We start from the raw sequence: 14,086 nt of genomic DNA, 5'->3' as shown, positions 1-14,086 counted from the left end.
TGAGTCATGGTTGAAGAGATTTTGACCTGAGAGAGAGTGAGGAATGGCCCACAGGGAAGAGAGCAGGCTCCAAGGATTTTGGACGCCACACTGGAAGCCTTGGTGGAGGAGGAGCTGGAAATGGGGTGAGATGTCCTGTATCCACAAAGGGGAGGGAGGCCCTCCAGACACTAGGTCAAATGGCAGTGAGGAGCAGATAGACATGGATGTCAATACCAGGAATCAAGCTTTCAGCCATCCCATGGCTATTCACCTACTAGGAACATTTTTTTTGAGGAGTGACCCTAATTGAAGGATTTCATCCATTAGTCTAGATTGGATTCAAGGAATGTATATTATGGCACCTATAGTTTTTTTTTTTAAGTTTAAAAAAAAATACGGCTTTCAAACTTATTGCTTTGGGAATCTCACTGAAAATATTGACAGCCCCCTGCCCCCACTTCCATCTTAAATTCTGAAAAACAATATTTGCTCTGCAAAGGAATGCAATTATATTTTGCAGAATTTTGTCCTAATTTGTGAACAGCAATAGAAATAATGCCTGATTGACAGGCGGTTGGGCGGGAAAGCCTGCACTGAAAGGCTGCAGCCAGGGAGGGAGAGATTGTGGGAAGAGACCGGAGTGCGGGTCGGGATTGGGGGGGGCGGGGGTTTGGAGGAGAAAGGAATGCAGGTCGGGGGCGGGGGGGGGCAGAGATCAGAGCGTGGGTTGGGGGGATGGGTGGAAATCGGAGCGCGAGTTGGGGAGAGATTGGAACGGTTGGGAAGGGAGGAGAGTGGGGGAGAGATCAGAGCGCAGGTCGGGGGGAGGGGGAAAGGGGGCAGGGGGGTGATCGGGGGAGTGATCGGTACGCGGGTCAGGGGTGGGAAAGATTGGGTCGGCGGGGGGCGAGATTGTAGCGTGAATCGGGGGCAAGAGCTCAGGAGTGTGAGTTGGGTCGTGGAGCAGTGTGTGGGTCAGGGAGTAGGTTAGCTTTGGGGGTCTGGGGTCGGGGGGAAGCACTCCTGCTCCGCTTGGCCCACAGACAGTGCTGGAAAGGCACATACTTGGTGGATCTGGCCCTTTTCGTCTCCCTTCAGCTGCTGTGTTTCCCGAGCTCTGGGAAACCCAACACTAGGCCGTTAAATCTGAAAGGCTGTTAAAATCCAATGTGGGAGTATGTTCACAAGTAGAGAATTACAGAATTCAGGTAATAGTCAGAAATGTGTTACTCTTGCAGAGCTTTTAGTTCTGAGAAGCCCCAGTTTGAAAACCTACGTTCAAACTCGCTATGCGTTCCCCTTCCCTAAATTACAGCCATTACGTTATAAAAGGCAAATGGCAATTAAAAAAAAATTCTTAGCTGCATTATGAAATTTCAAACTATGTAAATTGCAGTTGTTAGCCATAATTGTCTTGACATCTTTATTGTCATAAATTTGGAAGGTACAATATTAATAATTTTTCAAGTAATAAAGTAGATGAGTTATCACCGATTTGCAAAATAAAATCCTGCAGTTGTAATTATTTTGAAGCATTGTGTTTGGGAGATGAAGTTTAGCAGTGTAACTATGAAATTAATTTCTTCTTATTTGGCTTCCACAGTGCCGGTCGGTAGAGATATGGATAATTATGAAAGCAGTTTTATTCGGTAGCCGTGTATTGAACCATTTCTATACATTTTTGCATGCTTAAAATCTTCCGGCACAAGAGTTTGGCATGGTTGATAGCATATGGGTTTATTGCATTTAAAAATAAGTAGGAGGTGGAAATTGATGAATTATCACTTTTTATGAAAGTAACCTGTTATTTTTGCAATATTGCTTTTAAGTTATTCCCAGTAGTACTAATATCGTAGGGGAGGTCAGTTCTATTTTATGAAAATCAGAGAACAGTAACACACATCTTTCTCAGTGGTAAGAAACAAAAAATGTAATTTGTAATTCTGAAATCTAACTGATTCAGCTCCCTAACAGTTAAGGAAGCCGTAGTGGGATATTTGGAAAAACATGATTCAATCAAGCTGAGTCAGTCTGGTTTTATGAAAGGGAAATCATGTTTAACAAATTTTCTGGAGTTCTTTGAGAATGTAACGAGCAGGATGGGTAAGGGGGAACCAGTGAACGTGGTGTATTTGGATTTCCAGAAGATATTCGATAAGGTGCCACATAAGAGGTTACTGCACAAGATAAAAGCTCACAAGGTTGGGGTAATATATTAGCATGGATAGAGGATTGGCTAATTAACAGAAAACCGAGAGTTGGGATAAATGGGGCATCGTCCGGTTGGCAAACTGACTAGTGGGGTGCCGCAGGGATCAGTGCTGGGTCCTCAACTATTTACAATCTATTTAAAAACTTGGATGAAGGGACTGAGTGTAGTGTAGCCAAGTTTGCTGATGATACAAAAATGGGTGGGAAAGAAAATTGTGAGGAGGACACAAAAAATCTGCAACGGGATATAGACAGGCTAAGTGATGCAAAAATTTGGCATATGAAGTATAATGTGGGAAAATGTGAGGTTATCCACTTTGGCAGAAATAATAGAAAAGCAAATTATAGTTTAAATGCAGAAAAGTTGCAAAGTGCTGCAGTACACAGAGACCCTGGGGGTTCTTGTGCATGAAACACAAAAAGTTAGTATGCAGCTACAGCAAGTACGAGGAAGGCAAATGGAATGTTGTCCTTTATTGCAATGGGGATAGAATATAAAAGCAGAGAAGTCCTGCTACAACTGTACAGGGTATTGGTGAGGCCACACCTGGAGTACTGCGTACCGTTTTGGTCTCCATATTTATGGAAGGATATACTTGCATTGGAGGCTGTTCAGAGAAGGTTCACCAGGTTAATTCCGGAGATGAGGGGGTTGACTTATGAGGATAGGTTGGGCCTCTACTCATTGGAGTTCAGAAGATGGAGAGGTGATCTTATTGAAACTTATAAGATAATGAGGGGGCTCGACAAGGTGGATGCAGAGGGGATATTTCCACTCATAGGGGAAATTAAAACTAGGGAACATAGTCTTAAAATAAGGGGCTGCCCATTTAAAACTTGAGATGAGGAGAAATTTCTTCTGAGGGTTGTGAATCTATGGAATTTTCTGCCCCAGAGAGCTGTGGAGGTTGGGTCATTAAATATATATTTAAGGCGGAGATCGACAGATTTTTGAGCGATAAGGGAATAAAGGAGTAATGTATGTACATAAGTTCTGCCCACCACCAGGGGGCACTACCGCTGAAGGTCCTAGGGTCATAGGCACACGTGTGCTGGGCCTGGTATATAACCTGAACTTCACCTTTGTGTCTTCACTTCTGGAAGCCATTAAAGACTGACTTAGGTTACACCTAGTCACTGGCTCACAGTACGGAGTTCATTGTATCATTTCATACACTACAACTGCCGACGAGGCAAATACGAATCCACGCAAAAGTATGGCGAGCACAGCACGATTAAGTACTGTTGGAATTTTCGAGAGATTCAATGAGGGAGAGGATTGGGCAGATTTCACGGATCGTCTTGACCAGTATTTCGTGGCAAACGACCTAAACGAAGACGAGGAAGCAGAGAAGCGCAGGACAGTTCTTCTAACCGTCTGTGGCCCCACGATCTATGCACTCATCAAGAATCTGCTCTCACCCACTCTTCCTACAGAAAAGGATTACAAAGAACTATGTGCTCTAGTTTGGGAACACCTTAAACCCACGGAAGGAATCCTCATATCCAGATATCGCTTCTATACGAACGTTCATCCAGAAGGCCAGGACGTAGCGGCATTTGTTGCCGACCTGAGACGTCTTGCAGGGCCTTGCAAATTTGGGCCTGCGTTGGAAGACATGCAGCGTGACTATTTCGTGATCGGGGTCAACCACGAGGCGATGTTAAGAAAGCTGCTGGCTGCGGAGACGCCGGACCTCAGCAAGGTCATCACCATCGCCCAGGGTTGCATGTCCACGCAGAAAAGCAAGAAGCAGATATCGTGACAAAACAGGAACTCCACGGCAAGTACTGTGTACAAAATTGTATCGACGGCCGGCAGAGCTGCACATGCCAGGGCCTAATCAACTGCATCTGCAAGACCGGGAGCCGCTTAAAGTTCGCCATCGAGGGCCTACTCGACTGCGTATGCGAGAACGGGAGCCGCTCAAAGCCCGCCATCGGGTGCAAATCCAAGCTCAACGTGTTGGCATTGCGGGGGCAATCACCGACCCCATCAGTACTGCTTCAGGCAGTATGAATGCAGAGGGTGTACAAAGACGGGGCATCTTCAGCGGACATGTCCGCAGCGCAGCAAGCGAGCTGCGACACACCACGTGGATGATGATCAATTCAGCGTGGATCTGGCGATGCAGTCTGAGGCATTTGAGAGCTCCGAGGAGGAAGTGTATAGCGTACGTGCATTCCGAACAAAGAACCAACCGATAATGATGGAGGTAAAATTAAATGGCGTGCCTGTATCCATGGCATTCGACACTGGTGCGAGTCAATCGATAATGAGCCAAAGGATTTTCGAAAAGTTATGGGAGACCAAGGCAGAGAGACCCAAGCTAAGTCCGATAAATGCGAAGTTGCGTACCTACACCAAAGAGCTCATACCAGTGATCGGTAGTGCAGCAGTAAGAGTGTCATACGAGGGAGCGGTTCATGATCTACCGTTATGAATTATCCCGGGCAACGGCCCATCGTTATTCGGCATAAGTTGGCTCGAGAAAATAAAATGGAAATGATACGATATCAAAGCTTTGTCATCAGCGGATGATGATTTGTGTGCTCAAGTGCTGAGCAAATTTCCCTCACTGTTTGAACCGGGAATTGGCAGCTTCAAGGGAGCCAAGGTGCAGATTCACCTAGGCCTAGACACAAGGCCCATCCATCACAAAGCCAGGGCGGTCCCACACATGATGAGAGAAAAGATCGAGCTTGAATTGGACAGGCTACAACGCGAGGGGGTCATCTCACGAATGTGCCTGCCCCATTGTTCCGGTGTTAAAGAGCGACGGCATGGTCAGGATTTGTGGAGACTACAAGATCACGATCAACCGAGTTTCGAAACAAGGTCAGTACCCACTACTGAAAGCTGATGTCCTGTTTGCAATGCTAGCCGGGGGGAAATCGTTCACCAAATTGGATCTAACGTCGGCCTACAGGACACAGGAATTGGTTGAATCATCAAAGAAACTTACGTGCATCAACACGCACAAAGGACTGTTTATTTACAACAGGTGCCCTTTTGGCATTCGTTCGGCGGCAGCCATATTTCAGAGAAACATGGAGAGCCTATTGAAATCCGTTCCCAGGACCGTGATATTCCAAGACAACATCCTAGTCACAGGTCGTGACACCTGCACAATCTGGAAGAGGCTCTGCGTTGTCTGGACAAAGTGGGACTCAGGCTGAAATGTTCCAAGTGCGTTTTCATGGCACCAGAGTTTGAATTCCTTGGACGAAAGATTGCTGCAGACGGAATCAGGCCTACAGACGCGAAAACAGAGGCCATCAATAATGCGCCCAGGGCCCAAAATGTGATGGAGCGGCGTTTGTTCCTGGGTCTTCTCAACTACTTTGGTAACTTCTTACCCAAATTGAGCACAGTATTAGAGCCTTTGCACAAGCTGCTCAGGAAAGGAGACGACTGGGTGTGGGGTGAACTTCAAGACAGAGGCTTTGAGAAGGCTAGAAATCTGTTGTGTTCCCACAAGCTAATAGTACTGTATGACCCATGCAAGCGTCTAGTTTTGACCTGTGATGCGTCGTCCTATGAGGTCGGCTGCGTAATCCAGCAAGCCAATGAGTCAGGCAAACTACAACTAGTTGCATACGACCTCGAAGCCTGTCCAAGGCGGAAAGAGACTACGGCATGGTAGAGAAAGAGGCTTTAGCATGTGTTTATGGGGTAAAAAAAATGCACCCGTACCTGTTTGGGCTTCACTTTGATCTGGAAACCGATCACAAGCTGCTTATATTGTTGTTCTTGGAACATAAGGGTATCAATACCAACGCGTCGTCCCGCATCCAGAGGTGGGCGCTGACATTATCTGATTATTATATGATTATGTCATTCGCCATAGACCAAGCACTGACAACTGCGCTGATGCATTGAACTGGTTACTGTTGCCCACACCGGAGGTGGAAACGCCAATGCCCACAGAGCTACTTATGGTCATGGATGCCTTTGAGAGTGAAGGGTCGCCTGTCACTGCTCAACAAGACCTGGACCAGCCAGGATCCGACCCGATCGGTTGTAAAACGTTCTGTTCTTAATGGGGACTGATCGACCATCCCCAAGGAAATAGGTGATGAAACCAAACCTTACAGCCGTCGCAAAGATGAGCTTTCCATCCAGTCCGACTGTTTACTGTGGGGTAATCGTGTTGTAATGCCCAAGAAAGGCAGGGTGAGATTTGTACAGGAGTTACAAAGTGCACATCCCGGTATTGTCATGATGAAGGCCATCGCCAGGTCCCATGTTTGGTGGCCAGGCATTGACTCGGACTTAGAGTCATGCGTGCATCAGTGCAGCACTTGCATGCAGTTAAGCAATGCCCCAGAGGAAGCTCCGCTCAGTCTGTGGTCATGGCCATCCAAACCGTGGTCTCGAATCCACATCGACTTTGCGGGCCCCTTCTTCGGTAAAATGTTTTTTGTGGTGGTGGATGCATACTCCAAATGGATAGAATGTGTGATCATGTCATCCAGCACTTCCACTGCCACCATTGAGAACCTGAGAGCCATGTTTGTCACATGGTCTGCCAGACATCGTCGTCAGCGACAATGGACCATGTTTCACGAGCCTGGAGTTTCAAGAGTTCATGAAATGCAATGGCATAAAACACGTGAGCTCAGCCCCGTTCAAACCCGTGTCCAATGGTCAAGTGGAGCGGGAAGTTCAAACTATCATGTAGAGCCTGAAATGCATAACTCACGGTTCCTTGCAGACACGCCTGTCACACATACGGCTCGGTTACAGGACAAGGCCATACACGCTCACTGGGGTCCTGCCTGCAGAACGATTGATGAAGAGAGGCCTCAAAACCAGGCTTGCTCTAGTCCATCCTGACTTTAACGATCATGTTGAAACCTGACATCAACGCCAGCAGTGGTATGACGACTGCGCCGCAGTGTCCCGCGACATATCTGTAAATGACCCAGTATATGTACTTAACCATGGTCAAGGATCCAAGTGGCTCCTGGGCAATGTTACGGAGAAGGAGGGTAACTGGGTTGTATATGGTTAAGCTCAAGAATGGGCAGATGTGCAGGAAACACATTGATCACATCAAGCTAAGGCACACTAATGAACTGGAACAGTTGGAAGAAGACGCCGTGAGCTTAGACGATCAACCAACTCACGTCCAGCCATCAGAAGAACCCACTGTGGTTAAAGACCCAGCCCCAAGCAGTGAGAGACTCGGAAAGCACTGGGATTGTACTGAGACGGTCAACCAGGGAGTGAAGGGCTCCGGACCATCTGAACTTGTAATATGGACTTGTGCCAAGAACAGGGGGGGAAATGATGTAATGCATGTACATAAGGTCTGCCCACCACCAGGGGGTACTACCATCAGAGGTCCTAGGGTCATAGGTGCATTCGTGCTGGGCCCGGTATATAACCTGAACTTCATCTTTCTATCTTCACTTCTGGAAGCCATTAAAGACTGACCAGGTTACAGCTAGTCACTGGCTCACAGTACAGAGTTCATTGTATCATTTCATGCACTACAAAAGGGTAATGGGGAGTGGGCAGGGAAGTGGAGTTGAGTCCATGATCAGATCAGCCATGGTCTTATTGAATGGCGGAACAGGCTCGAGGGGCCAAATGGTCTACTCCTGCTCCTATTTCTTATGTTATGTTCTAGTTCCCTGGATAATACACCAGTTGTTGTTTACTTTATTTTTATGGCACTGATCCACACAGTCAAGGAACCTCCCAGCTTTGATCTGTGGTCTGAGTTTAATTGGTGGTTTTCTCCCAGAGTGGAAGTGGGTGACTCCAATCGACCTCAATGTCCCAGTGCTAAAAAGGATAGGGGGATGGGTCGCTAGGATTCCCATTTCTGGTTGCTCTCCGGTTACTCCTGCTGGAAATATCTGTGGATGTCTGATGAGTACAGATTTGACCTTGACTGTGATGTTACCAACACCCACAACCAAGGCTCATAATGGGGCGAATGGCCATTTGGGTTGGGTGCCCATGGAACTGTACCCCAGCATGAATCACCTACTTGCAGAGGAAATTGCTGAGAGACTTTAATTGGTATTTACTACAGTTTCCTTTGAGTACATTAGGGATGCAGTCTGATCTTTAGTTACAAAGACCAACATGTAGCAACATAGACATATATCCACATAAAACTTTGTTTTATTTTGCAGTAGTTATGATACATGAATTCTAAATAGACTTTGTGTGGCTGAAAATTACATAATTGAAAGGGAGGAGGGGAGGCGTTGAGTGTGGGTTGGGAAAACATACCTTCACATGCACTCCTGTCAGAGTTGCATTGTTTCCTGTGTAATAGCTTTTGGCTCCTCAAAGGAAAGGAAATGCAGACATGCTTCGCAACCAGCAAGTGAATACTGGAGTTTTGCGTCGATTTACTGTGAATTATTAAAAAGGAATGTGCACAATATCTGTGAAAGTAGCTGCTCATCCTTCTGCTGAATTTTCATTTTTAAAGTAAATGAATACCTAGCTCGCCTAATGGTCAACTAAGTATAACCAGTTGGTGGTGAGTTAGCTGATCCCAGCTGGAATGATGACAGAGTTGCTACAATTGGTCACAGCATCTCTGGGCTAGGGAGGGGTAAATAGGCCAGAGTTCCCTCTCCTGACAACAATCCAGTGATCTTTGAAATAAATATGCCTGTGGCAACTTGATTAGACTTGGTTGTGATGCACCCTAAAGTGAAATACTTTAGTACACTCACTGTCCAAGATTGGCATATGAATATGGTTGAGGTCCTGAAGAGAGCAACTGGCATGAAAAGCTATTCACACTTTCAGAAAAGGGGCAGAGGGAAAACTGGGGAGAGGAAAATGAAATGATTACTTCCCAGATGAGTATAGTTTCACACAAAACTGTTGTATACTTCAGATAGTCCTGTATGTCAAGGAAGAGATGAAGAGAAATGATCTGCCAGAACAGGCAGTGATTGGACTACTGTGGGCCTGTATAATGAATGCTGTTGAATGGAATAAGAAAGAGGAGCTAGTCACAGAACAAGCTCTGAAACATCTAAAGGTATGGATCTAAAAGAAATTACAATTCTGAGCATAATTACTCATTTGGGTGTAAGTATGTGGGATAGTAGATTTTCTTGGAATTTATGACCCTTGATAAGCTATGCTAATATGGTCTAGATTAATTATGCATGGAATTTTGAGAATACACAGGCTGTTTAAAGAAAGGTTGTACAGTCACTTGGTAGCTCATGTCTATGTACTTTTATCTGCTGAACTATGGCTAGATCAATAAATCTGACCAGCACAAAGGGCTATCATACTTTCAGAGTGCAGTAATCCAACAACCACCAGAACAGAAGCATTTTAAGCTTTATCAGTTCAGAAAAACTAATGCTAGATTAAATGTTTACTGTTATATTAAAGTAGCTGTGAAAGTACTAGAAATGTTCAATCTATTGTCAATTATTGTATTTGTGCCTATTGTATTATAGCAATATATAAAAAGCTTATTGCTACACACAGAATTAGGATAGCATACAATTAGTCCCACTTATACCAACATGTTGAGCACAGATACTTGAACAGTAGCCCGCCATGAATTCTAACAGATTACATTTAATATCTGAAACTAATCATTGTAGTTGCTGAATTTCGGATCCACAGTCATGTGGCATGTAATTAATGTGATATAATAAAGTCAAACTTAGCTGTATCTGCTTAATTGTGAGAAATTTATAGGGAGATGGGGGTGAATTCTTGTGCTCATCAAAGCAGATCAGCACTTACTCATTTCAAATGTCATGGGAGGAAGTTGCACCCATTCAAAATAGGATGTGGGGTTTTTAAAATAGAGCATTCAGGCCTTACCGTCCATTCTTGCTAGAATCCCACTGGTCACCATTTTAATTGCTCACTACAGTTCAGTGGCAGTGGCTTTCGCCAGAAGCATTGACCATTATGTCAGTGAGAACCCGATTGGATTTTAACTCTGGCCTCAACGGGGAAGGCCCTTGGGCTATCCCATCAGGTGAAGGTACCTGCGGTCAGGAGGCCACACAAGGAAAGTGACTTCCTGCCCTGCTCCAAACTTCCCACTCCCCTCCTGCAAGACCTTCCCGAAACTCCCTCCCGTGACTTGTGTGCTTGATGGCAATCCTTCCTCTGGTGCCAGGCGGCAGCCTCTGGCTGCGTGATCTTTGGCTTCCACAAACCGGCCAACTCCCTGCTTTCTCCTTATTTCAACAGGCAGCTGGTTGGTGGCATACAGGTGAGGTTCCAGAGATGAAAGGGTGTTCAATTTAACCCATTATACTGTACTTCAACTTTCTCTCCCACATCACTACTAAAATGTGGTTTTCTGGAAAATATTTATTCTGGATATTTAAAAAGGAAAAGTTTGACAATTGAATATTTTTGTAATAAATTATTTTTGCTGGAAACATTTTGAATATTTAATTGTTAGGCCAATTTGAGTGTAAATTTATTTGTGTGTATTAAGCCAACTGAAAATTCTATTAAGTTATGTATGTGGGGAAAATCAAGATGGGTACATTTTTGTTTTTTGTGCTCCTGATGCAGAGCATCACGTGTCAGGAGTATGTATTGGGAAAAAGGTCAACACATACCCATGATTTTATGTAAATTAAAATGAATGGATGGAATATCATACAAGGTACACACCAAAATTTGCCAATATGCACTTCCGGCTTTGTACCAATAGCACTGAAGAAAAAATGTGCTCCAAAATATTTTTTGCAACTCAGAACGTTTGTGAGAAATTAAATTCCTCTTTGACAAATTATAGTAGAGGCGACCTACCACAATGGAATCATTTTAAAATTGCTGTTATTATAGTTCTGTAACTGTAGAAAGCTAAATAAACTTGTAATCATTTTCAGCAATATGCACCACTCCTTGCAGTGTTCAGTACCCAAGGTCAGTCAGAGTTGACCCTGCTCCAGAAGATCCAGGAATATTGCTATGATAATATCCACTTTATGAAGGCTTTCCAGAAGATCGTTGTGCTTTTTTACAAAGGTATAGTTTGAATTGGCTTTTTTTCTTCAACGAGCAATCTGTTACAGTTGATACCAAACAGATGTGCATTAGAGAATTTGTCTGTCAATAATGTGCATCTTGCTATAATGTTAGTTCAAACTTTATCTTGGCTTGCAGACTCTGAATATATGACCTTTACATATGAGAATTTCTTTTTCAAGAACCCAAGTTCAGGACACCATCAAAATAAAGAGATAGAAAAGTCAAGATAAATCAGGAATGATTAGGTTAAGTTAAACTTGGGTTTTAAAATTATTCAGGAGAAAGGAAAAACAAGAAAACAGGAGGCCAAAATGGCCTCCTTCTGCGCTGTAAACTTCAATGTTTCTAAGATGAGGAAGTCCATGATTTTGAGGTCCTGGGAAAGAGAGAATTGGAGCAAGAGACTCTATGAAAAAGATTTGGGTTTTATAATAGAGTTAACAGTTTGTGGGAGAAAAGAAGTATTTGACACAAAAAAGGAAAGTGAGCTTTGTGGAGGCAGGTGTATCAATGGAAGGAATGTGCAAGTCTCATTTAAGGTCAGAGAAGATAGCGAAGATAAGAATTTTGGTTATCAAAGGTGTTCAGTTAGCCATACCAGAAAAATAAAGCAGCTGTGCCTTTGAAGAATTGAAAGAACTTGCATTTATATAGTGCCTTTCATGGCCTCAGGACATTCCAAAGTGCTTTATAGTCAAACTAAATATTTTTGGAATTTTGGTCACTGTTGTACTGTACGAAATACAAAACAAACTTTTGACTATCTATTGAAAAGCACAGAGGAAATCAAGATATCATGGCTCGGCCATTGCACTGAGAATTCTGGAGGTTGTGCACATTGATGATGTGAGAGTTGAAGTAATGAATGATGAGTGGAATCATCAGAAAAGAGTGGGATAGGCTGGATGATGAGCAGAGTGGGTCATTGATATGAAGAAACCGAACAGGAGGAAGTACAGAGGTGTTAGGGATCCCTAAGTTAATGGAAAAACAGTCAGTGTATAAATCATCAATGGAATACTGAAATGCATATTTGAGGAGATGCCAGATAGTCATGAATAAAGCATTAGTAGGGGACAGTATGATGGTAATTTGTGTTGAAAGTATTGTATAAGGGATAATGTATAAGGGACGTTCCCAACATATTATCTTGTGTCAAAGTGACCATGTTTAATACATTGAGTCAGAGATCTTATATAATGGGGCTGGGAGCAAACTTGTGAACATCACTAAACATGTGTAAGTGTTTTTATCTCCAAATTCCCTTCAAGTTTTCCTCCCCTTACCTCAATCTGTTTTGAAGGTTTGACTTGCTGGAATACAACTATATTTGTTTTTTTTATATATATATATATATATATATATATATATATACCCTGTACTTAACCAAGTGGTCATTTTAAAAATAAAAGCTTGGATACTATGTCAACAGGCTATTAAAGCATGGGATCCATCATAACTAAGCCTCACTTTGTTCTCAACCGACATTTACAAATGTTTGCTTATAGCAGGGCTTGTTGAATAGCAACCAGAAACATGGGGCTAGACTTTCCACTTCACATCGCCCATTTATGGCCCATATATCGCCCAAAATGGACCGCTATCGCCAATTTTGAGTGAAAAGTGGAAACTAGGCTGAAAATATCGCTAGAAAAATAAGCCCCCAAGTTTCGGCTCACTTTGCCGAGCTGATCGGTGCCCATCCCAACTTCCGGCACTTCGCCAAGCTTGATAGAAGGCCAAAATCATCGCTGAGAAATAGTTGCTTTTCCCGGGCTTTACAGAATGAAATGGGCACTACGGACGCCATTTTGAAGATCGGAGGAAGGGTGGAGGCAACTGAAAAAAACTAGCTAGATAGTTGAGAGTTATTTATAAGAGTTATTTATAGATAGATCAACTCAGAATATTAACAGATCTAAATTTACTGATAGCTTAGTGGATAGGCATTTTTTTGTGAAAAGTGCATTTATAGTAAGTGAAAACAATTATTGATATTGTTGGTGTCATGTATGTAACCACAATATAACACCACTGTATTACTGTATACACTCAACCTAGATGCACACCTTGACCACAAGGGGTGAACTTGTGGGAGACACTCCTTACCTGATCACACAGGTATAAAAAGGGAGGTCCCTCGCAGGGTCATCGTCTTTGGAGTCCTATGAATAAAGAGTTAAGGTCACAGAATGACCTTGTCCCCAGAATGTGCCTTGTGTGGTTTCATGCTGTAGAGTAAGAACTTTACAATGGCGATGAGAAACGGGAATTCACGGTCCACAAGAATGGCCACCGGTAGCACAGAGGAACGGTACTGTGTTGGGGAAGACTGGGACGATTTTGTCGAGAGGCTTCAGCAAAGCTTCGTTACGAAAGAATCGCTGGGGGATGCAGCGGCCGACAAGCGAAGGGCTCATCTTTTGACCAGCTGCGGACCAAAGACTTACGCGCTCATGAAGGACTTACTAGCACCCGAAAAGCCGGTGGACAAAACCTTTGAAGAACTTAGCAAATTGACCGGGGAGCACCTCAAACCGGCGAGTAGCATACATATGGCCCGACACAGATTCTACACCCACCGACGTCGTGAAGGACAGAGCATACCGGACTTCGTAGCGGACCTCCGGCGTTTGGCCAGCCTCTAAGTTCACAGACGCATGCATGGGGGAGATGCTAAGATACTTCTTTATCGAGGGCATCGGTCATGCGGGAATTTTCCGCAAATTAATTGAGACCAAGGATTTGACCTTGGAAGCGGCGGAGTTGATGGCTCAAACTTTCATGGCAGGGAGGAAGAGACGAAAATAATATACGCGCTCAATTCTGCCTCTAACGCGGTGATGGATCAGGGACTCAACATCATCAAGGCGACTCAGAACTCCGCAG

The 14,086-nt window shown here is 44.0% G+C and overlaps 1 protein-coding gene across 3 annotated transcripts in view; it reads left to right on the top strand.

The window, feature by feature from the left end:
• bzw2 (basic leucine zipper and W2 domains 2) overlaps positions 1-14,086 on the top strand; it is a 165,071-nt gene that overhangs the window by 125,315 nt on the left and 25,670 nt on the right. For all 3 annotated transcript variants that reach the window (XM_070881006.1, XM_070881004.1, XM_070881005.1), the window contains exons 9-10: positions 9,069-9,215; positions 11,056-11,194. In XM_070881006.1, the coding sequence (XP_070737107.1) occupies positions 9,069-9,215; positions 11,056-11,194 (286 nt within the window). The remainder of the gene's footprint in view (positions 1-9,068; positions 9,216-11,055; positions 11,195-14,086) is intronic.

The sequence above is a fragment of the Pristiophorus japonicus genome, chromosome 5, assembly GCF_044704955.1.
Source record: "Pristiophorus japonicus isolate sPriJap1 chromosome 5, sPriJap1.hap1, whole genome shotgun sequence".
Taxonomy (NCBI): domain Eukaryota; kingdom Metazoa; phylum Chordata; class Chondrichthyes; family Pristiophoridae; genus Pristiophorus; species Pristiophorus japonicus.
This window is presented reverse-complemented; position numbering and strand designations above follow the sequence as displayed.